This window comes from Hyperolius riggenbachi, chromosome 1 (genome assembly GCF_040937935.1).
Source record: "Hyperolius riggenbachi isolate aHypRig1 chromosome 1, aHypRig1.pri, whole genome shotgun sequence".
NCBI classification, from domain to species: domain Eukaryota; kingdom Metazoa; phylum Chordata; class Amphibia; order Anura; family Hyperoliidae; genus Hyperolius; species Hyperolius riggenbachi.
In genome coordinates, this window is record NC_090646.1 from 132,519,619 (window position 1) to 132,545,628 (window position 26,010).

The 26,010-nt window shown below is 41.4% G+C and overlaps 1 protein-coding gene across 3 annotated transcripts in view; it reads right to left on the minus strand.

Annotated features, from left to right (window-relative positions):
- Positions 1–11,019: 11,019 nt before the first annotated feature.
- LNX1 (ligand of numb-protein X 1) overlaps positions 11,020–26,010 on the minus strand; it is a 226,713-nt gene continuing 211,722 nt past the window's right edge. For all 3 annotated transcript variants that reach the window (XM_068278564.1, XM_068278563.1, XM_068278565.1), the window contains 2 exons: positions 20,159–20,317; positions 11,020–19,238 (listed from right to left, as the gene is read on the minus strand). In XM_068278564.1, coding sequence (XP_068134665.1) covers positions 19,103–19,238; positions 20,159–20,317 — 295 coding nt within the window. In that variant the 3' untranslated portion in view covers positions 11,020–19,102. The remainder of the gene's footprint in view (positions 19,239–20,158; positions 20,318–26,010) is intronic.

Consider the following 26,010-nt stretch of genomic DNA (forward strand, 5'->3'; position numbering starts at 1 on the left):
TTTAGGTACTCCTTTTATATTTTTGTCAAACTGTTCTATTTCGAAAAAAAAACCCGCCTCTGACTAAACAATTTGGGACAATTTTTTCACATTACCTGTTAACATTCTTAGTTATGTTCTTCTACTTTATATCGAAGGTCGTCTTTGTTCACAAAGATGGTGAGAATAGCACTAGCTATATTAGTCTGTAGCAGTTGCTCCCCACTTTCCTGCTTTGAGAAAAGTAGAAAGATGCAAAACGCACGCGCTTTGGTGGTCAAGCTTCCTATTTTGCTCTTTCTAATGGTTTTCTTAGGTTCTTTCCAGAACCTGTCTTGCCCCTCTTTCCAGAACATGTCCTGCCCTCCACTACATGGCCTGTTCCTCTAGTTGCCTCTGGTCCACTTTTCCTGTCCTCCAGGTATGAGCTCAAGGGGGCGCTGTTAGAGGCTGGGTAGCAGACTGAGCACTGCAGCCATGTCCTGGGCGAACACTGTAAAAACAATGCAGGAAATTTGGGCACAGCCGGCGCCACCGTAGGCCGTAATAGGAGTTACGGCTATAGCGGCGCACAGTGAGTAATTTGGGCACCGTCAGGAGACCGAGCACAAATTCCTATAAATACACTGTTATTGGGCCGCCAGCAATAGCTGGAAGCTGAATTATACCTTTCGCCACAATCCATGGCGGCCTGGAGGGGGAATAGTAATTAACGCCACTGGGACTTGTGCAGGAGCAGTGTGAGCAGTTTATCAGCTTTACCCTGCGCCCAAATCTCCTGGTGGCTGATTCATATTTATGCATCCAGGAGGCGTGTGTGCAGTTGAAGACCTGCCAGCAGTACAGTGCTCTGTACATGGTGAATTCCTAGATAGTGCACCAATAAGCCACTTCTATGTACAAAGCATTAGCTGACCTGTTCAATTGTATATTATCTGTATGCAATTGTTTTGTAGCGGTCTAAAGTTTGTGTTCCAATGTACAACACCACGGAATATGCTGACACTATATAAATTAGATTTTTACTTTTTTTTTTTTTGCAGCTGCAGACATGTAGCACCTGTCAGTTGAGTTGGCCATACATGCACATTCTGCTCTGTCTGTGCACTGGAAACTTGGTGTGTAGGTAGGAAATTGTTAAACTGCATGAGAATTCACTAGTGCTAAGCTGATGCAGGATTAAGCAAAATGTATGCAGCTTGAAAAATGAAATCCTGACAAGGTGGGATTCAATTGGTCCTTTTTTCATGCTGAATACTGTATGTTTCGGAATGTAAGACCACTTTTTCTCCTCCAAAATTCTTTTATGCCGAAGGTCTGGCCACGTGTGTCCAAACCCACCAACTCTTACCCATCCAGCAACGTCTCCTTCATCCGTCTCCATCGCTGTATACAGCCAACTCCGCCGCTGTATATACTTGTTGTGCGTGGTCTCCGTTTTTCCGGGTTCATTTGCTAGCTGTGCATGACTTGTGCAACTAGAGGGTGCCAGTGAACCCAGAAGTATGAAGGCCATGCAGTGAATGTATACAGCGGAGACAGACGGAGGACTTTGAGCACAATGTCCAGCAATGATGGTTTACTTAGCTACGTTATGACAGGTGCACTTTAACTTGTTAGCATTGTGGTACTTTGGACACATGCATTAAATACAGTTTTTCTTCGCCAAACTCCACGAATATTGAAAGAAACTATAATGAAAGCAACCCCCTCCCCCTTAATTTCTTGGCAACTCAAACTTGCTATCGTAGCTGCGGAAAGTTTCAATACCTCCCAAACTGTTGAGACCGTTCTGTCAGTTGAAAATAGTCTGTCTCAAATACTTGATTGGCAGCTTCAAAATCAATAGAACATGAGTTTGCATGTGAGTTCCATGGACAAGAGTGACAGTTTGCCCTGGAAAACATCGCATATTGATGCTAGGGCAGCTAGAAATGTGTTTACACTGCAAATCTCAAAAACCAGATGCTTAGTGTTTACACTTTTTCCAAGTGAATTTAAAGGAATGTGTGATTTTGCGGCATTCCTTCAAGCGCAATCGCACAAAATGCTGCGTGCAGTGATTACACTTACATTGTAATGTCACCAGTGATCAGGCCCATTTCTAGGCTAAATTGCACCCAGGCAAGGATGTGTAAATTATTTATATAGTGCAAACATCTTTGTGCTGTACAGAGTATATTGTCTACTCACTTAACTGTCCCTTAGATGGGCTCACAATCTAATCCCTACTATAGTCAATTTTTAGACCAATTGGCCCGCCCCCGTGGCTGCCAGTGATCCGCAAAGCACTGTATTGTGAACTAGCCCTAATGCTGTTTTTTTTCTTTCAGTGACTCACTGAACTTGGGAAAGTTTGATTTATTTATTTTTTTTTAAACGCACCTGACCTGAAGCAAAGCTACTTAAAGGAATACTATCGATACCCAAGTGTTTCTAAAATGACAATGTACAAATAATGTCTAAGTAGCTGTGTAAACATTTTCCTACTTTTCACAGTAAACAAAGAAGTTGCTACTAAAATGTATACACCAGTACTTAGCAGCACTTTCCAAACAATTCCTGTGTCAATTGAAAAAAATATGTGAATCGATCGTATTCCTTTAAGGCAGGGTTACCTCCAAAACAAACAAGTCTAGTGTGTGATTTTTCTCCTTGTGCAGTGGTTACTACTTGCCAAAAGTGGTCCAAGGAAGGTTCAAAGGAAGTGCCCAGAGCTCACTGATGCCATGGGGAGCTGCAGCTGGTTCGGATGGTCATCCTTGGAGCAATGGAAGAAAGTGGCCTGATCAAGCACATTGTTTTTGCCTCCGAAGTTCTTGGTCTGAATTGAGCAGCTGTGGGTTGTGCTAAAAAACAATTCTATCTATGAAGGCCTGATTTCACAACTTACAGGATTTAAGATGTGCTGCTAACATCTTTCTGCCAGATACCACGGTTACACTTCAGGGGTCTTGTGGAGTCCATCCCTTGATGAGTCAGCGCAGCTTTGATGACTTAAAGGAGGTATACAAAATACTAGGCAGAAAGGGAATTGCTTTGACTGATCCCTGTAAAGGTGCCCACTAATGATACAATCTTGCCACTACTATGTGAGATGAGGGCCTACCCCAAAAAAAAAATTGTCTATTTACTTCCGTTTTCCTCTCTACTACAACAACAACAACAAATAACAACATTTGTAAAGCGATTTTCTCCCGTAGGACTCAAAGCATGTAAGCATGGCTCAGACCAGTAATTGGTTGATTGGTAAGTAGTAGTACAGAGGAAGAATTCTAGAAGTCTGGGAATGCCAGGCTAAACAGGTGGCTTTTCAGTCTGGATTTGAACAGTTTCAGGGGTATGGTAGGGAGTTTCAAAGATTAGGGGAAGCATGACAGAAAGATCTGTCTCCAAAGGTTTTGAGGTGCACTCTGGTAGTGTCCAAGTTTATAGAGCCTGCTGATCTGAGGTTGTGAGAGGTGTGGTGCAGCTTCAGCAAGTCCTTCATGCATCCAGGGCCCAAATTGTGCAGTGATTTGAATATCAGCAGTCCAATCTTGAAGAGTATTCTCCACTAGTGACCTTAGCCTTTTTAAAAGCTGGATAGGTCCATCACCACTGCCAGCGCGTGTGTGCACATGCACCCAGACGGCTGCTCCCTGGCTGTCCTGTTTCCTGTCCAAAGGGTGTCCCTGCGGCATATGCGCAGTAGCAGGGGCACACACACGGACTCGGGATGCAGAGACACTGGTTTTATTATAGAGGATTCTACTGGTAGCCAGTGTAGGGAGCATAGGATCGGAGTAATGTGACAGTGGCCAGACTGGTTTGTTAGTAATCTGGCAGCAGCATTCTGCACTAATTGCAGGTGACGCGGGTCCTTTTTGGGAAGGCCAGCATAAAGGGCATTGCAGTAGTCCAGCTGTGATGTGATGAAGGTGTGAACTAGGGTTGGAAGATTCTCTGGGGAATCAGATGTTTAATTTTTGCAATGTTCTTCAGGTGAAAGTAGGAAGATTTGACTACGGCCGAAATTTTCTGAGTTTCTGAAACTCAATTTTGGAGCTGTTTATGTCTGAATTCCCAATCCTGATTGGTGTTGCTTTAGGATAGAGCTGTTTTGATGGCGAGCACTGGCTTTGGACAACAAGGACCTCAGTTTTGTTAGCATTCAGTTTCAACCAGTTGTCATTCATCCACGTCTGTAGCTCAGCTAAGAAAGAATTTATTTTTAGAGTAGGGTCTGTTCCACCAGGTTTGAAGGACAAGGTATAGCTGCGTGTCATCTGCATAGCAGTGGTACGTCAGGCCATGTTGTTGGATAATTGTACCAAGTGGTAACATGTACTACATACCTTTTTAAGATTGTATAATAATTAAGATTTTGTCATATGTGCACGTCTTTACTTGTTTAGCATTTCTGCACTGTGTACTAACCCTTTAACTTAGCAAAGAAATGAACAGCACTACTTAAAAACAGATGAATGCTTACCTGCAAAAAAGTGCAAACCCCACTCATGGGATAAAAATACACAATGAGCATACACATGACCTGTCTACCACTTGGAGGATGTTAGTTTCCACTAACAGCTTGCATGCAATTTGTTAGGTACTCGTCCCTCCCACTGTCGAAGAAGTCTTTCCTCCATCGGAGGGGACCTAACACTAACTAAATCCTACCTATGCATATGCATAGCCTGGGTGCGCTACCCGTAAAATTGAGAATTGCGCAAAAAAAGTGGGATCAGCGCATCACCAGGCCGCCTCTGAATGGCCTCAGCTCAGAGATGCGCTGAGCCCCCCAGAAACTACAAACGCACCTTGAACCCAAACAGAGGCTCTTTAACTTACCAATGGCATCACAAAACTATATCCCTAGCTGTTACGCAAGAAGCAATAATCCAACCATACTTTCTAATTCTTCCATTCTCTAAATCTAAAATAAGCTTTGGCTCCTTATGTTTTATATACTGGAAACAGAGGGTTGAGTATTCCTTAAAGGAAACATCAGGCAAAAAATGTAAAATCAGCTTTACTCACCTGGGGCTTTCTCCAGCCCCTTGCAGCCGACTGTCCCACGCTGATCGCTCTGCTCTCCGCCGCCGCCCCAGGCTCCCTGCACGCTGTTCAGGCCGACCTCAAGGTCGTCCTTTCTGCGGCTGCGTGAAGCGTCGCTGTCAGTCATGGCCACGTGGTCCGTGGCGTACTGCACAGGCGCAGTAGTTCTGCACCTGTGCAGTACGCCGCGGACCACGTGGCCATGATCGACAGCGGCACTTCACGCAGCCGCTATAAGGACGACCTCAAGGTCAGCCTGAACAGCGTGTGGGGAGACCGGGATGGCGGCGGAGAGCGGAGCGATCAGCATGGGACAGTCGGCTGCAAAGGGCTGGAGAAAGCCTCAGGTGAGTAAAGCTGATTTTACATTTTTTGCCGGTTTCCTTCTAAAGAGGAACTGTTGCAAAAATCTTAAAATTTAAAACATACAATTCAAATAAGAAGTACATTTCTTCCTGAATAAAATGAGCCATACATTACTTTTCTCCTATGTTGTTGTCCACTTACAGTAGGTAGTGGAAATCTGACATTATTAACATGTTTTGGGTTAGTCCATCTCTTCATGGGGGATTCTCAGCGTGGTCTTTATTCTTTATAAAGACATTCCCTAAAAAAGATTTATACAATGATGCTGGCCAGCCTCCTTGCTCACCGTAGACTTCTTTGGCATTTGAACGGAGCAACTGCCATTCACTAAGTGCTTTTAAAAATAAAAAAAACAAACCCTAAGAACCCCCAATGAGAAGATGGGCTAGTCCAAAATCTGTCTGTCAGATTTCTACTACTTACTGTATGAGTGACAGCAACATAGGAGGAAAGTAATTTATGGCACATTTTACTCTGGAACAAACGTACTTCTTATTTGTATGTGTTTTTCATGTATTTTAAATTTTAAGATTTTTGCGACAGAGGTCCTTTAAAGAGGAACTTAAACCAAAGTTTGAACTTCATTCCAATCAGTAGCTGATGCCCCCTTTTTCTATGAGCAATCTTTACCTTTTCTTGAATAGATCATCGGGAGGGTCTATATGGCTCATATTGTGGTGAAATCCCTCCCACAGTGTGATGTGATATGACCATGGTCCTGACGGTACAGATCACCTGGCAAAACTAGAGGTCACCACCAGTGATACATTTCAGAATGCAAATCAGAAACGGGAAAGACTTTACAATGGGCAAACACTGACTGAATAATGTAAAAATAAATATTGTAAAAAAAAATAAGAAGCAACTATTATGTTGTTTTCACTAGCTTCTCTTTAATAAACATCACATATTGGGAGTTGTGTATTGTACACGCAGACCCCAAAGATGGTGTTGATCTTATTGCAGACATGCCTGTATTTTAGAATGTACAATAGTTGACTGAACTGTATATTAGCATGGTGTCATAAATAACTTCATCTTTACCTGAATCAGTCTGCAATGTTTATTATGCTGACAGAAATGAGCTTTCCAGTACTGATTCCTCCAGGGTACAATGTTCTCTGTGTAGAAAATTGGTTCTTATTCACTCTACCCCATTTTGGCAGAAACTTGAACTGACTCCACTTTCCACTTGGTATACTTTTGTGACCAAGCCAAAAGACTTACTTACTAATTAAAAATGAGAAATATCACAATACTAAGGAGCTATGCACACAAGAGATCCTTACAGTCCACTCCAAGCAGAAAAAATATGAACAGATGAAAAGCTTTTTTTTTTTCTTCTTGGATATCTGCATAGGCTTTTGCCATCACATTGACCATTAGGGGCATGTACCTTTGTGTTCATGAAGAATCTTACACAGCATATTGCTATATATGGTTGTGCAGCCTTAGTATGTTAATCGCAAGCTCCCGTCAAATCTCGCTCCTCGTGAGATGATGCCATATGGGGTTGCTGAGACCTGAGAGAGCCACGTTCCTGCCGCTATCTTGCGTTAGGCGGTTAGTGAAGTGAGAGATAGTGGCTGCCCTATTTATTTCAGTCCTGCTGATCATTCAGGCATCACTAGTGTCTGAATCACACCTAAAACCAGCATGCAGCTAATCCAGTCAGACTTCATTCATAAACATCTGATCTGCATGCCTGTTAAAGAGGAACTCCAGTGAAAATAATGTAATAAAAGTGCTTCATTTTTACAATAATGATGTATAAATGATTTAGTCAGTTTGCCCATTGTAAAATCTTTCCTATCTCTGATTTACATTCTGACATTTTTACTGCTGGCAGGTGATGTCAATGGAAGGAAATGCTGCTTGCCATTTTTGGCAGTTGGAAACAGCTGTAAACATTTCCCACACTGCAATGAGGTTCACAGACAGGAAACTCTCAGGACCATGGCACTCAGTTTCTTGTGGGAGGGGTTTCAGCACAATATCAGCCATACAGACCCCCCGATCATCTGTTCGTGAAAAGCAATAGATTTCTCATGTAAAAGGGGGCATCTGCTACTGATTGGGATGATGGGGTTCAATTCTTGGTTACGGTTTCTCTTTAAGAGTCTATGGCTGACGGTATTAGAGCGAGTGGCTCAGCTGGACAGCCACACAACTGGTATTGCTTAAAAGGAAATAAATATGGCAGCCTCCATATAACACTCACTTCGGTTCACTCAGTTCAGGTGTACTTTAAGGTGTGGATTGTCTAACTCAAATACAAAGTGGATCTAAACCAAACACTGGGACCAAGTTGCAGGCCAACCTCCATGTCTAGTGGCCACCTCCCTCCCTTTGTTTACTGGCTGTGAGCTTTCACTTCCCTCCCCAGTACAGCTTTCCTGGTGGTGTTTGTGGCCCTCTGTCCTGTGCTCCCCCTGCCCAGCAGTATAACGTGTATAAGGTAATGGGAGGTGGGCATCCCTCACCTCTAAAGCCACAGCTCTGTGAATGATCCTGTCGCTGCTCCCTCTAGTGCTGGATTTAATCTCCTCATAGATTTAACTATTCCTATTTGTAGGGTTAGTAGTAAAAAAAAAAAAAAAAAAAAAATCTGTGCAACTGATAAATACCCCCAATCAACTCCACCTATGTCATACATATCAAACTCTGGCCCACAGAGCCATCAACTTTGCCCTGCAATTGGTGACCTCAAGTGTCTGTATTAACTCCTCTGATTAGGCTCCTTAGGGCCCATTCACACTGGGGCGATTAGCGGACATTTGCATAAGCGCTTGTGAAATGTCAAGTATATAGCAATGATCCTACTGCCACGTTTGCTGGCTATTCGCAGCAAATGCGGTGCATGCATTGCTTTTTCATGATTTTTGAGCGATTGCAATGTTAAAAAAAAAAAAAGTACTATTCGGGATCGCTCAAAAATGTGCAGCAAAAAATATGTGCAAATTGTGAAAAATCGCTGCCGCAAAACACTAGTGCTAATCACTAGCGTTTTGCGATCCTTCGTGTGAATGGGTCCTTAGTGCTGACCATACTCCAGCCTTTGACTGGCATCCTTATGGTTATATCTCTGTGGTAATGTCCCACTATCTCTCCATTCCCATTGCTGTGCACTGATGAATAAGACAACCTGTTCACACTGAAAAATATACCAAGTTGACTTTTATTGACAGCAAATATAATTTTATTCACTTTTACACATTTTAAGAAACATTACAAAAAATAATCTTGTTGACACATGAGAAAAAATATTCAACAGTTACATTTGTAGAAACCCATTATCGTCTAGATTAGAAAAATAGTTTAAATGGTTTATGACATGCAGTTACCAGTCAAAAAAAAGTTACTTTATTGAAAATTTACACGTCACAAATACAAAAACGGTTCATCTGTAAATAACAATGTAAGAGACTGACCTTTAAAAATACAACAGCGAGACAATAAAAGTGTTAGAAAGAAGACAGGAAGGAGGTTTTCTTTAGAGCAGTATTGAAAATACGAATATCAGGCACATCTTGTGATATGGGGGGAGGTTTGAATTATTTTCATCCAGAATATCAGCATACCAATCATGTGCAATATGACTGTAAACAGCGGCGTACCACTGTCGCCTCGGCTGATTCAGTGTCTTTTTTGTTCCAGTAACCCTTCACCATTCATAAGACTTATACTGTTCCCATTGCACATCGGATTTATCTACCAATATATTGTATCCATCACAGAGGGCTACTGTCTGTGATTCCTACATCTGTAAGCTGTGGCCACTAATTCTAAAGGCCTATACACATGCTAGATGGATGTTACTCAATAGGGATCCAATCCCTCAGGCTACATTGCTGGCCTGAGGCTGTACGGATGCGTAGTTAGCCTGTAGACTAACGACTGGTTCTGTTGCAATGTGTGTGTGTGTGGGGGGGGGGGGGGTGGAGGAGGAGGGATGACAGAACAGCACTTGAGAAACGTGTTGAGTGGGGAGAACAAAACTATTGCCATCGTTGGGGTGAATTTATCCGTCTGGCAGATCATTGGCTGGACGTTCATCAGGGCCTGCTGTACATACGCTGGATTATCGGCAGAGATGGTCATTATTGGCCACTTCAGCCAACTTTAATCTAGCATGTGAGTGGGTCTTAAGGATGCTCATGTTGGACCAAGCAGTGTATCTTCAACCAAAACCTCTGTTTTCAATTAATGATAGAGTGTGGAAGAAGTTAGAATTCATGCCAGGTACTTATTGCTGTGTACGTACTTACAAGAAAGATATCCTTTCACTTCCTGTACTCAGCATTCAAAACTGGGAACAAAGGAACTCTCACGTTGAGGTTACAAACAGAAAAAACCTCACCCACGTTCTAATCCTTGCTGCATTATTACAATTAATCTTTTTTTTTTTTTTTTTTATTGCCATCTGTGTATCCCTTTGAGAGTTTCCACACGACTTCCTATTCTCTGCGACTCTGTCACTGTGACAAAACGTAAACAGGAACTTTGGAAGACCTACAGAGCAATAAAACTGGACTGAGGTCCTTATTTATTTGACTTTGAAGTTAGAAAAATGTTTTGTTGGGGGTTCCTCTAAGTCTTGTACCCTGACTTTCAGACCTTCTCTTCCACAGTGTAATGGCTCTTTCCATACATATAGCTACAACATATAGCATGAGCAATCACAGTACAGAGGTGATTATTAGAGACATTCATAGCAAGGAAGAGAAGCACAGAAAGTAGTTGAAACTTTGTAAATGATGAGAAGTGTGGAAGAACATAGAAGATGGTTCATATTCTCTTTGGATCCTATCTGTTTTGTCTATGTACCATTCTGAGACCCAGTTTGCAACATCTTTGAACTCGCTTGCTATACCACGGTCTCTTCACTTGGATATTTTCAGTTGGCCATATAGACAGAGCACGCCATTTGTTTAAACTATTAATTGATCCAAGAAAACTGACTAGTAACTACTGATCAATCTGTGTGTATGTGTTCCCTCCAAACTCCTCCCCCTATCCTATCAACATAGATGAGGAAGATCAGGAAGGGAGAACCAACCAGTCTTTTCCCGTGAACACAAATCTGATCCTGCCTACCTCCTCCCTGTGATGAAATCGGAAGGAGCAGAGGGAAGAAGTGGTGCAATGTGTGAGGGAGAATCTCACACTCTGCTAGCAGCTGTGTACTTTGTGCAATAATCTCTGGATCATGTAACTGACTTTTCCAAATGGATTTTCTCTGCAACAGCTGCATGAAATGTGAACATTGTGTCAGTAATGGCATAGTTCCCTGTTCACCTTTACTAACGGTGAACAATTCTGGTGTTAGATTCTTAACTATGGAGAGGGAAGACTCTGGATATCATAGAGCCCTCCCTGTCCTCTTTCCATGCTCTCGGTCCATCCCGTCCTCTGTTGAAATTCTGCACCTTCAGGAGTGCTCGGAAGGCCTCTGAAGCACTCGTGTCCCCAAGTGTTTGCGCAAGTGCTTCTGAAGACTCCCAAAGGTGTGGAATTTCAAGAGGACAGATGAGCCGAGAGCATGGGGAAGAGATCCAGGAAGGCTCTATGGGAGCCAGACCCATCCCTCTTTATAGGTAGTTTTTTTTTTTTCTTGGGTGCCTTTTTTAGATAATATAATAAAGTTTATCTAAAACCGAATAATGATTTGTACTCTGCAGCATGACAGGTTAGGACACATTTCTTGTACAGTTCTTATGCAATGTGCTATACCCTTCGGAATGTATTCTGAAAGGCTGATCACTAATATAGCGTTGTAGGTCCCCCCACGGGTAATATAAATTCCCAGCATGATCTCCAGTGCTTTGGAGTGCGTCTAAATAATATATGCTTCCTAATAAGCACGAAAACCTGTTCTGATTAATGCAGTTCTACCAACTGCAAAAATAGATTTTCCTTAATGAGATTGCATTTCCTGCCCATCCAAGGCAAAAAGCAACATTCTGATCAGGAACCGGTAAAATGAACGGGTTTGGTCACAACTCTGCATGTAACAATACTAATCACACTTTTTCTCTCTACAGGGACATTTTTTTAGACAGTGACACACTTGAATGTTTGGCTTTTTCACACAACCATACAAAAACATTCACCTGCAGTATAAACAACAATCTCCCTTTTGGCAACTGAGGGCCAATTATATTCTAGTGTTCACAAAAGAATCTCTGGCCAGATATGAAAAACTGCCTGCATAGGAGTAAATGGATACTACTCTGCACTCAGTACTCTAATTGGTTCAAAATGGGTCAAATTACTGTATATTGCTAAATGGTAATGCTAAAGCATTATTTCCTAGCTGGATAGTCCTTTACTGAAAGTGGACTTTGGTGTAAAGTCTTCCCTATAACCATATATGCAGCGAATTTTGAAAAGGCCACACAGGCCTGGGCCTGTGGTGGCTGATGCCCGAAGGGGCAGCTGGATTTGGAAGAGGGTTTGCTGCATATGCAGGAGGAGGGAGTAACACATGGAGAGGAGCGCTGCTGTACGTGGGTGTTGAGCATGGAAAGGGGGCTCCATAAGGAAAGAGTGAGCAGCTGCTACACATAGACGGGGAGCCGCGTGATAGTTGACCTAGGATGGAAAAGGTATAAATCTGGCCCTGGCAGAGACCATTCTATATAACAGAAGTCTGTTTTTGATTATTTCCACACTTAGCCCCACAGTATATTGCAAGCATGTTTGCAGCTTATCAGGGCCGGTTCAAGTCACAATGGGGTCCCGGGCCAAAATTAACCTGGGGGCCCCCATGCTCCACCCCCATGGGCCCTGAACTGGCTGACCCCACTCCAGATCTCGCCCCGTAAACTTGACTGTACTCTGTCAGCATAGCAACTGACCTGTCCCGGCATGCTGCTCCAGTTTGGGCGCTCTTGTCTTCATCCACACAGCGGCGCCTCTTCTCAGTGACCCAGTGCATGTTATTGTGTAATGACATAAAACAGATCATGGAGAAGAGGCAGCCAGCAGGATGAAGATGGGAAGCAGAAACGAATGGAGTAGCACATCGGGACAGCCAGGTGAGTTGCTGTGCTGACAAAACTTTGCAGGGGTCCCAGGGAGCACAAGTCAGGGGGGAGACCTGGAGGGGGGGGGCCTGGGGCCATTGCTCCATTTGCCTTTATAGTAGCGCTGGTCCTGCAGCTTATTTGAAACAGAAACTTGGATCAGTAATAGAGTGCAGAAACGGATTTAATTGCAATGGGGCCCTAGGCAAGATAGCAGTGCCAACCACTGATGATCACCTGGCTTTATTAGGAATGGGAGGTGGGGATCAGTATCCACCTGGCCCCTAGACTCTCTCCAGGCCCTAGGCACTTGCCTAGGTTTGCCTCGTGGATGATCAGGCTCTGGTAGAGTGTGTACAGATTACAGTCATTGAATTGAGCTGACATGCTGTTCCATGAACAAGCATCTGTCTCCTCAGCAGATCAGCCAGTACCGGTAATTTATTCTGCTCTGTATGAAGGCGATCTAGACTCAGGTGTAGAGACCCATGGTTTAGGCTTGACATATAAACAGTCCTGCCTTTTCCACTTGTCAAATCTTATCTCAACTTTACAGGTGATGCTGGTATCTCCCTCCCACAAGCTTTCCAGAAACAATGATACAAATCCACGTGTTGAAATACTGTGGAAAATTCTTGCATGTTTATGGCACAGCCCAGGATTGGTGAGTAGACGCGGTATTTCAGCACCTCGCGTCAGACTGGGCCATGACCTACATCTTGAAATTATGAGTCTGTGAGCCAACAGGATACTGCACAAAATCAAGTGGAAGAATGTTCCAAAGTATGTTATGCTCGCATTGTTTTTACTCCCTACAGCTTTGTGTGACAGTAAGATGATATGATGAGATGGAGATAGTGGCGAATCTATACAAAAGGAGTTGACTGCAATAGGATGAGAGTATTACAGTATTTTCACCTAAGACTATTATTAGTGTGCTTTAGTCTGGTATTTTTTTTCCTGAAATAGTGATATTGTTCTTTTTGCCGCATTTATATTAGTACCTATCCGCTGAAAAGATTGCATTTTTTCCAGGATGAACTCAACTTTAAAGTGGACCTGAACTCTTGCACAGGATAGAAGGAAAACATAGAAAAATGCACCCTGCATGTATTTAGAGCGTTTAGCCTTTCTAATTCTCTCTCAGCTGTGTCTAATCACAAGATGTAATTTGATCTCTCTCCTCTGTCACCTAACTGCCATGGCAGAGATGGCACAGGATGTTAACAATATGTCTGCTTCCATGAAAGCAGGAAGTAGAAACACTGGAGATTTATTTTAGGATTTGTATCAGCTGTAACAAATAAATGTTTTTCTTTAAAGGCTATTATGCTGTTGCGCATCTTTTAGAGCAGATGAGAAGTTCTGAGTTCAGGTGCACTTTAAGAAGTGTTAATATATATCAACGCATCCAGTGTAAAAACCATGCAGTTGGAAATGTGCGTTGTAAAACTGCATCGGACAAACCCGTATCTGATGAAAATGGACTTAGTGAACAGGCCCATAGTAACGCACGGTACTGCTCTGCATGTTCCTTGGTTTGCTGCCCTTCAATGTGGAAACCAGTGGGGCAGAGGACCTAATGGGAACTAACCATTAGGCTCAAACTAAGATTTACTTGCAAAATCTAGAGAATGTGATACACATTTAGCTTTCATTGCTAGATATACACCAGGATTGGTAGTTGGTAGTTTGTAACAGGCTCTGGCCCGTATGCAATTCACTTTTTCTCCTGAGTTTTCTCCTAGGATATAAGTTTTCATCTTAAATAAATACATTTTTAGTACTTTACAAATGGAAAAGTGCCAAAAAGTAGGTAAATAGGTACTATCAAAATGATTTTGAATATTTTCTTGTTTGTAAGTGGTGTAAAAGTTGTTTTATTGGCAAGGTGTGACAATATCTCCTGGGAGAAAAAAGTGAATTGCATATGGGCCCCAGTCTTCACTTTTGTTGAGTGCTACACATACGCAGGGCATCAGTGGGACTGATAATGGAACTCACAGTTGGCTTCTGAGCAGTTGTTTCCTTATCTCCACCATTGTATTTAAGTTTCTAAATAGCAACTGTAGTCTAAGCAAAAACTTTCATACAGAATTCTCTGTAATAGCTGCTGAGATTTCTAACATTAACATTTGTGGCCATACATTTCAACAACACAATAGTGCAAAGTGCATGATGAAAAGTATAATGGTAATGAAAAACTTGCACTAGAATATGAAATTACTTGCAACACCTAAAGCATTGCACTGTAGTCCCAGGACCTGTTGTACAATAGGGGTGGTAAGACAAGAAAGACTTGGTATTCAAATAGTGCTGAATACAATAGATATCATTATTCATGTAGGCCTGACTCTCATCTTTGTAATGTAGTGTACACAATATGGTACCTGCAACTTTGTAAGAAACCATATCTTATGTTTACTGGTTTGGATGGCTTGTATGTATGTTTTATGTACACTAAAGCCTCATCTACATGGTACAATTTTCCATCAGATGGGATCTATTAGACAGATCTATTCGATAATTCTCAACTGGTCCAATCGGATTGCGTTAGATTTTGCAAAAGATTTTGGGTACTTAGCAAACTCTATCGTAAAATTGATCTGAAACAATTTGGATGTCTACACATGATGCAATTTCTTATTAGATCTACGGTATCTAATAGATCCATCTATCTGATGGAAAATTGTACCGTGTAGATGAGGCTTAATAAAGATGCAGTTTTATCACTGATACCCATGTAGGCCTGCATTCTAATAATTATTATGTCATATAATACATCAAACTCTTTACAGACCACTAGATGGGACCTTTTTTTGGCTCCCACCCCTGTTGCAGGACACATATTGGGGCCTCTTTGCTCCAGTCTGGCTGGTGCCATTCATTTTTACATATTAACATTTTTGGCTCAGTTTCAGAAGCTATGTGAGCTGCTAAAATACACACACGCTGCTCTTTTAAACCGGACACAAAATAATCTGTCTGTGTGTTCTACTGCAGCATCACTAAACGTCATTGTGAGCCCTGCGTCCCTGGTGTCTGCCCTTGCCAGTAATAGCTATGGCTTTGCTTAGGAGGAGCAACACTCCTATTTTCTTTCCCATTTTTATGGCTGTTGATTGCACAAAGATTCTATAAATGTTAAGTGCCCTTGCTTCATAAAAAGGTGTGTTTTGTTCCTTAGGTTGGCTAAAGCAAGCATGGGCAAACTTGGCCCTCCAGCTGTTAAGGAACTACAAGTACCACAATACATTTGCCTTTAGGAGTCATAACTGTGGCTGTAAGACTCCTGCAATGCATTGTGGGACTTGTAGTTCCTTAACACCTGGAGGGCCAAGTTTGCCCATGCCTGGGCTAAAGTCATCCTTTACTGCTTGGTTTACTGTTGCTGACCTATAAAGTGCAATAAAAACATTATCCCCAAGTCAAACTATTGGCATTTTCCTTTTAAAGTGATCCAAAACTTGCCTAAGGTCTTGTTCACATTGCGTTCGGCTTGCGTGTCTGTCCGCGGTGGGCTTTTTTTAAAGCGTTTTCCGGCGATTTTCTGCACGTTCACTCGTTTTTGTAAGTGCTTTTGCAGAGCGCTTCCGTCTTTTTATCCGTAAAAAAATAAATACAATGTATTTTTTTTTATTTTTTTTTAAAAGGTCACGCAATCGCTTGCCAAAGCGAATTTGTGAGCGTTTTTCCTATACCTTCCATTGAGGCAAATCGCCTCACAAATGGCCCAAGCACCGCTTTTCAAAGCGGATCGCAAACGAACCGCTCTGATATGAACTCTCTCATAGAGAATCATTGCACAACCGCTTTCAGGGCATTTTTGAAAATCGCCCGCGCTTAAAATGTAACAAAAACGCCTATAATGTGAACAAGGCTCAACACAGATGAACTTAAGGGTAAACCTGCCATTTAGGCAACCTGAATTGGCAAGCTGCTCTGAGGGAGCAGCCACCAGGGCTCAGGGTAGGAGGCTATTCGTAAGCAGTACTGCAGCTTGGTAGATCTGCCTAGATCCTTGCATTATTGGTGTTACCTCAGTTCAGGATCACTATAACCATTCTAAAGATGGAAAATACACACAGAGGCTATTATCCAATACACTTTTTTTTCTCCTAAGTTTTCTTCTTTTTCATCTTCTATTTAAAATAGCTTTTCAGTACTCTGCAGTTGAAAAAAAAAGTACTAAAAAGTAGGTGAGAATGTACTGTCAAAATTATTCTGAGTATTTTCTTACCTGCTCATGGCTTAAGAGGAATGTTATTGATAATGTGTGAAAATACCACCTAGGAGAACAAGTGAATTGAATGAGGGCCAGAATCCCATTCATGTGTTTCAATCAACCAAGTTTGTTTAGTTAACTTTTGGTCCATTTTTAATCTCCCTGAATGGTAAAATATGGTGTCCTATTCCCAGAAATTATATTTAACAAGGAATGATTGCATAATAATTTGGTGGTACATTATGGCACAGATAACACCTGATCTTTCTATTAGATACACGTTTGGAGTGGATCTTTAAGGTTTGTGATGAAATTATCCATGGGGTGCAAACAGGATGCAACATGGAACAGAGCCAAACTAATCAGATACTGAATATAATTGTCTCTGTTTCAAGTTGCATGCTATACTAGTAGCTATAACAGGGGTAGAGAACCTATGGCTCAGGAGCCAGATGTGGCTCTTTTGATGGCTTCATCTGGCTCACAGACAAATCAGTAGGGATTGATTCACTAAGTTACACTGCTCAAGCAGCGCAAGTAAAATGTTCAGAGTAGGCACACTACTGCTGTAGCATGCACTACTAACTTACTCCCGCTCCCCCCAAAACCAACAGCTGCTCCAATTGTCCCACTCTGGATCCTGTCAGGTCCAGTGACTTTGTAGGACGAGATCCCCACACTTTGATTGTCCCACTAGGCTGCCTGTCACCTGACAGGCAGCCTATTGTGCCAAAGTGCGGGGATCTTGTCCTACAAAGTGAATCAACCCCCAAGTCAGCTAGCTAATTGTACAAGCTGTTAGTCGGTATTTCTCCTGTCTGACTCTCTGGGAAATTGCTGATATCGCTGAAACCCAAGAGAAGCTGAAGACGTGTCTGACACTTCTGCTGCCCGGGGGATCAACTGTAAACACATCACCATGGCAACAGGGACGTGAGCACTCTGCTGCACATGCGCACTGTCCCAGTTTGAAACATATTGTATGGCTTTCAGGGAAATACATTTTAAAATATGTGGCATTTATGGCTCTCTCAGCCAAAAAGGATCCTGACCCCTGAGCTATAATATGCTGAGATTTTGGCAACAGCAGTGCTGCTCAGGGAGTTGTCAAAGACAAGACCAAATACACTGGTAATGAATGTGTGTATGGCCTTTCAGAAGTGCTTTAGCATACCTTTCTCCAAATGTACAAAGACTTCACTTAAAGTGGACCTAAACTCCTGCACAGGACAGAAGGAAAACAGAAAAATGCACTCTGCATATATTGAGAGAGTTTAGCCTGTCCAATCCCCCCTTATCTGTGACTAAACACAAGTTATTTGATCTTTCAGCTGTGTCAGCTGGCTTCCTCAGCAGAGCAACTCATTTGTAAACACAGGATGTTAACCCTTTGTCTGCTTCTATGAAAGCTGGAAGAAGACACACTGCAGATTTACTGCAAGGGTTCTGTAAGCTGTAACAAAGAAATATTTTTCTTAAAAGGTCATTATGCTGTTGCTTATCTTTTACACTAGAAAGGAAGTTCTGAGTTCAGGTCCGCTTTTAAATCTGAAAAGCAGCTGTCTAAACATATCCTAAGTATGGAGACCTTGTGGAGGTAAACAAACTATGGTGCCCCCTTTTTCATTCGTGGTCAGATTTTTCATGGACACGCGCTGGCCCAAAACAAAAAGTGACCTCAATCAGATTCTGATGATGTCATGGGTTCATCTGTAGGAAGGTGCCAATTAAGAATCCAATTTCTCAAACGATCAACCGCCCGATCCGATTATTGTGATGGATCAGAAAAAATCGATCAGGCCCACCAATGGAGTGACAAATGATAGGCAATTTGATCAGACCAACAGTTCTAGAATTCATTTAATGGAACAATGATAGAACGACCGTTCGACGGCAATCGGGCACAACGTATGGCTGATCATTTGGGAGATTGTACTGTTAATGGGCACCTTGACACAGCCATCCTGGGTTATACCACTTCTGGCAGCATTACTTTCCACACATAAAAACAGACAGGGTCATTGAGCATTAAATGGTGATAAATGGGTGATGTCACAATGTCTGTGTTAGCGATAGCAACTACCTTTCCAACTTGGTCACATCATTACACTTAACAGACATTACAAGTGGCTGAGCTGGATGATGTACATGTTATGCCAATGTAATACACCTGACACACTCAGCTTCAACAGAGTCAACACTGGAGGCAAAACACAGATAAACCTGCCAGACAAAATACAACAGACAACATCTATACAGTTATATTCCTCAGATGGCGGTGTAAAAGTGCTCGATGTCTGGATAGTAGAAAGCGCAGTTTCTGGCATGCATGTACAATATTGGTGGTCATTTATATCCAATACTGACAGAAAACGCAAGTGATAAGGAGACTAATAGCGGCAGTAAGAACGTGTGAGAAGTAGTACGTTATGTGGAATGTAGAAGTGAGGCCATCACGAGCCATCTACAAGAAGGATCCAGGCCATGATACTATTGTAAGTACCACTCTTCCTCTCAACTCCTTCAGCATCCTTACCAAGTAGCTATAGGTAATCCCAGATGTGCATCTCCCATTCACAGCCAGAAGCATGTCCCCACACCTGGAACCGAGACAACAGGGTGAGTTTAAATACAAAGGAAAAATGACAGCTCAAAGTGTACTTATGGTAAATGTGTAATATAATAAGGAAAACAAAAATAGGCAGGGTTTATAGACCTAGTAAATCTAACACTTTAAAAAATGTGCTACTCATTATTATTATTATTTGCCATTTATATAGCATCAGCATCATACCCATAAAAATATGTTGAATTATTGTTAATCTTATTGAAACATGATTATTGATTATAGCCTGTTAGCCTTACCTTATCCTAACCCTGAACCATGGCCTAACAATAGCCAACCATAACCTTCTCTTAAAGGGAACCTTAACTGTGAGGGGGATATGAGTGTTTCCTTTGAAACAATACCAGTTGCCTGGCAGTCCTGCTGATCTCTTTGGCTGCAGTAGTGGCTGAATCACACACCTGAAACAAGCATGCAGCTAATCCAGTCTGACTTCAGTCAAAGCACCTGATCTGCATGCTTGTTGAGGGGCTGTGGTTAAAAGTATTAGAGGCAACCGGTATTATTTTAGAAGGAAAAATCCATACCCTTCTCAGTTTAGGTTCCCCTTAACTGCTTAACCCCGTATACTAGGAATCGTGGTTTCCACAGAGAAAGCAGAAGCTAAACTCCAGCGGATCCCGAATCAGCTTTCAATACAATTTCTAAATGCCAGGAAAGAGAGTTAAAAACTAAAATCTGTGGGGAGATTTGGGAATATTGCTTTCTGGACTGAATTAATTCAAACTAATTACACATGTGCATTCATTGTATTAATTATGCCAAATGCTCAGGAAATACAGCCATTTAGCCGGAGCTTTGGGTATACGACGTTCTGAAATGTCACTGCGGCCACCACTGACATCACTTGTATCACTTACAAAGACATGCAAAGAAGGAACCAAGATGAATTACCTGATTCTTCCATCGTTGTATGCGGGGGTGCCCTCTAGTATGGATTTAATAAAGAATGGTTTGTTCCGGTTGCAATCCTCGGAACCTCCTACAAAGCTAAAGCCCAGGCTCCCCGCTGTACTCCTCCTCAGCACAATTTCTCTGCAGCTGTATAAATACCTAAACAGAGAGAAATGGAAGCCTTTATTCATCTCTTAATCACACTGAAACCTTTCTTTATTGTGATACTGTTTTGATTGGGCCAAAGCATATCTTTTAGCACACTTTACATTTTGTACATCTTGTGTTGGCGTGCGGCAAGCATATCAGGGCCATATGATACCACCGTTCTGGTTAATAAATAAGGTAACAATTATGAACGTCAACATCTTAGCGATTGATGAATACAAATTTTAGGGTCACAAAGATTGCTTTTCTTCTTGCTGTGCAATTTCCTTAGTGAGTTCAAAGTGGCCCTCCTTGTGGGCTAGAGCTGTATTGCATTTCACTGATCCAGCCCCCATGTGGAAACACCTTTAATAACAGTGACTGTGCGCTAGTCAGGAGCAAGTGTGCATTTTAATGAAATCTTCTTAAAGAGGAACTTAAACCAAGGAATGAACTTCATCCTAATCAGTAGCTGATACCCCCTTTCCTATGATAAATCTTTTCTCATGTAGATGTGTTTGTCATGGCCAAGGTACTGACACTTTGCTGTCTGTGAACCTCAATGCATTGTGGGAAATAACTGAGTTTTTGCACCTGTCAAGCAAGCAATATCTCTCTTTGTGCGTAGAACTCTCAGTAACGAACATTCCACACAGATCATCTGGCAGAACTAAAGATGTCACCACCAGTGATACATTTCAGAATGCAAATCAGGAAGAGTACAATGGGATTTTACAATACAGTTGCTCTTTAAATTATCTATTTTGAACGAATCTACAGTGATCATTTTAATGTTTTAAAACAATCATATCGTTTCAAACAAAGCTGTCCAGCTCCCTATTGATAAAACAATAACGTTTGATTGAATGAACTGATTTGATTGAATTAATAATTGCAGTATTTGTATAGCGCCTTTCTCCTGTCGGACTCAAAGCGCTTATTAGGCAGCCACAAGAGCGCACTCAGAAGGCAGTAGCAGTGTTAAGGAGACTTGCCCAAGAAACTCCTTACTGAGTAGGTGCTGGCTTACGAACAGGCAGAGCCGAGATTTGAACCCAGGTCTCCCGTGTCAGAGGCAGAGCCCTTAACCATTACACTATCCAGCCACAGAACCTCCCCCGTTGCCCTCTCATCTTTCTCACCTGGGAGGTTGGTGACGTACAAAAAAAATAACTTTTTGTAATTGTGTGAATAATCACCCAGGCAGTAATAAGGCAGTTGGATTGGCAGTGTTTCTTGTTTTAATTACTACATTTAGCATGAATTGATTTATAGTCAAAATTTCCTCTGTGCTGGAACAAATTAGCATAAGAATTATTAGGAAGGAGCAACAGTTTGATAAAATGGATACTGAAAGGGTTAATAAACTGTGTTTCACTTTGCTTGGGAGGCTTATCAGTGATGTTGCAACTGCATCCCCAGATTTGATCAAGGGGACAATTTGCATATTCAGCAGTGATGCACTGTGGGACACCATATGCTTACTCCAACCTGAATAATCGCAAATACCTTCTGTTTCAAGAAGGAAAGCATCTGCTTTGCATCACATTTTAGTAAGAGGGTTTTTTGGTTCTTTTTTTAACCCTCTTACACCCTCCTAGGAATTCTGGTTCACCATGACCTTGCTGGGCAATCTGTAACTCCTGATTTGATCAGTAATGGAAGTTGATAAGTCTATGCAAACACACAACACGGCTTATTTGTGCAGAATTAAGGAGAATTAATTTTCCTCACTGATGATCTTTCTGAATGAACTTGATGTATCATATGCATGCAATAGTAGCTAGCAGCACCGCTATACTCTGAACTGAAGGGACTTGTGCTTTTTACATAAAGGACATTACTTTGGGACAGAAGCAAGTAAGATAACTATATGGGCAATAAAGAAGAATAAATCCATTGTAATTAAGATGAAGAATGCAGTATAAAAAAAGAAGCTGACACGATTAATTACAGCTAGTTAACACTTCAGTCAGTTTCTTTTTGGGGGGGGAAACACAGCTACAGCTGTACACCCCGCCCCTAATACAATAAAAGAAAGACCTTGACATTCACCTTCTATAGGGTCTAGAAAATTCTGAAAGACTATCAAACCATAACTGGTAGCCCAATACTAACCTTTGCTTACCCCAGCCATTGAGAAGTGGGCAGTGCATTGAGCCTTAGAGTGGTCAGATGACCTTGTGATTTTTAACTGCCTGGTAACTGCACTGCGTGTCAAACAAACTAATTTGTTATTAGTAATCGACAGTATTCCTATTTATGTAGAGTAAATGGTGAAACCTGGCCTTTATTGTATATCTATCTAAGCTAGAAGCATGAAAACACGAAAAGCAGCATTGCTTTCAAAAAATGTTGGTTTTATTTAGAGTTAATTTGGTCATGTTCTTTGTGCATTCTAGATGTATTATATATAAAGTTAGTGCTTACTGGAGGGCTTCTTTAGGTGCTGTTCAACTTTATTAGTCAAGTTCTCCTGCAATCACAGTTATCCAGACGTGACCAGTAAAGCCATGTTTGAGAGATATTTATGATTCACACAGTTGGGGTTCTGAAAGCATTTTATCATCTAATCATTTAATATGCCTTTTCCATATGCAACCTGTTAGAACTGGAAGGCATGACAAGAAGCCTGACCTCCACCCTCTAACCTCCTATGGTCCTCATCAACCAGTGGTACTAAAATAACACACACGTGGCTCTCCTGAGAGTTCACATTCCTGGCTGGTGGCAAACGTGCCATTTCCAGGAATTATCTACAGAAATATATAAGGTCTGCCATAGTCGGGAAGGAGAAGAGAAAACAAAAAAAAGAGAATGATATTGACCCATGACTGCAGATGTCTGCGCCAGCACATTAACAAGAATATTAACAAGAAGACAAAGTAAAAAATAGCTTTGATTATACAGCACCCACAGCATTATAAATAGAAAATACAACAATTGTACATAGTTAAACATCAACCCAGTGGGTAGCTGTGTCAAATTCAGGTTACCATCATCTTAAAGTGAATGTTGAACGTAACAAAAAAAAAACAACAGATATCTATGGAGAGGGAAGGCTTTGGGTCCTATTCCTACAGAGCCTTCCTGCTCCTCTCACGGTCCCCTTCTTCCAGCGCTGTCACCCCCGGGAGCAGAATCTGACCGATCGGTCGAAAACTGCTCTGTGCTGCTGCAGGAGGCTTTAGAAGTCTTTGGGAACTCAAGTGCTCCCAAAGATGGGTGGCTCCGTACTGCGCATGCCTGAGCGTGTTGTCTCACGCGCTCACACATGCATAGTATGTAGCTGCCCGTCTTCGGGAGGACTCAGGCATCAGAAGACTTCCGAAGCCCCCCGCGGCAGGGGATTTAAATAGGGATGACATCGCTGGAGCCAGGGGACTGTGAGAGGAGTTGGAAGGCTCTATAGGACCCAGAACCTTCCTTCTCCATAGGTGAGTATCTGTTTCTTTTTTACGCTTAACATTAGCTTTAAAAGATGCAAACGCAACTGCACAAATGCAAACGTAAATACAACCGCATGTATGCAAAAGCAAAGCTCATGAGATTATTCTGCATTTGCAATTCTGGAAGCCTTCTAAAGAGGAGCTCCTACTTGCGATATTGCAACCTGGAACACCATGGCGGTTGGAGAGATGGGGTAAGGAGGCTACATTACCTAATAAGGTAATAGAAGGGGGGGAGAATGGACTTCATCGCTTCAGAAGCCCACATTTAATCCTGCATCCACTTTAAATAAATTTGATGCACCAAAAATAAGTGCAATGACATAAATCCAAAACTATAGTTATGAAAAATGTGAACCAATTTTCTTCTGCTATTTGTGGACACGTCTTGTATCCAGGCAGGCAAATACAGATGTTAAATTGTGACGCGCTTAATACTTGGGTTACATTTCTTAATGGGTCTTCTGATATTGGAGGATGAGGCCTTTATTTTGTGTTGCAATAGGTGTTTACCACAGTCACACATTTCAAGGGAAGAAAGAAGTAATTGATCAATGCTTCTCCTTCCTACGTAACAATGGTTTTACAAGTGCACGTGTGAACGTTAAATGTTCTTTTTGGATCAAGCCGTGTTTTATTTGTCCTGTTAGCAGTAGACAATCTGGAAAAGTGAAGGGACTCCTTCGATGCCTAATCATTAGAGAGCGAAGCACAATAAAAAGTTTCATGTTACATACTTAAAACAGAAACAGTTTTCCAGGAGAACCTGTCTGCAGCACTGCCCAGAACACCATAAATGAGCAGTGAGGGACATCCCTACAGTGAAAGGCTCCATTGTTTCATCTTATAGCTCGCAGAGGAGCTAGCTTGTTGCCTGTCCAAGTATTAGACCTCGAAATACACGGACTATAAATGTTTCACGTGTATCACAACCATTCCAGCAAAAGCAACATATAACCTTCTCTTATAAATTCAGGACACCATATTTACAGAATGGAGCCTCTGATAAGTGGTCCCTGAAGGATGTGCGTTAAAGGGGGGGATGATGAATTGAGGTTATGGAGAACTGACTTGCTTTCACTGTGTAATGCGCATCTTGGCAGGAACCCTGAAAGGATTTCCAGATGTGGAATCTGAGGCCTGCAGGGTCATGTAAGTTAACACGAGAGGTCAACAGGCACCACAGTGAGTCCCATACATTTGGTGATGATAAAATAGGAGGAGACAGCAATCCTATGTGTGATGAAACAGTTGTGATTGATGTAATCTAATAGAGATTTGCAACATAAATGCATTTTGGGAAATTGTGAAATCCAGTTAGCAAATTTATAATTTTGCTATAAGGTAGGATTTTAGACACTTTTTAAATGTAAAAGGGGATATGTGTACATTTATTTTGAATATACAGTATATATAATATGTATGTGTGTTTTTTATTTATTTATTTTTTAATCAGGATGATACCATTTATTGGCCAACTTCGTCAGATTAAATCCTGATTCAAAACTTCTTGCTTTTACAGATGGCTAACACAGTACAATACTCTACTGCTAACATACATATCCACTTCAGGAAGAGAGCAGTTTTCACATATCAGTGCTGCTCCCGTTCTTTTGCCATTAACTTTATTACTACTTATCACACCTAAATGATCTATGTATTGTTTTTTTTCAGGAAAAAATAGGCTTTTAGTGAGTAATATTTTTGTTTAGTAATTACTTAATTTTCTATGCATTTTAAAGGGAACATAAGGAAAAATGGAAAAAACACACTATTTCTCCATTTACAACCATTATAGCTTTACAATAAACAGTGCTAACTATAAGTTTAACCCATAAATTGTATTTGCTTATCCATCCTGGTTATTACAACATTTAGAATATGTTCCTAGTACAATGTTTGATGACAATATTGTATTTAGAAATAAAAGTGTCTTGTGTTTTTTGCTTTCTCATTGTACACCATCGATGATTACAAACCCTTATTTGCAAAAATAACAGTAATATACCCTCATGGCATACATATTTAAAAAGCCAAATTCCTAAGGAAACAATATAGTTATTTTCTTTTATATTCTTTCACTTTATTTTCAGTTTACAAGTCTTGGTTTTGATACAAAATATACAATTTTTTATTGCTTGTGATTCAGTTTGTTACTAAAAAGAATACACAAGACATAGCCCTTAACCCGAAAACACCCTAAAATCTATTCTACTACTTATCATGGTTAAAATGTTACCCCATATGTCTTGTGTA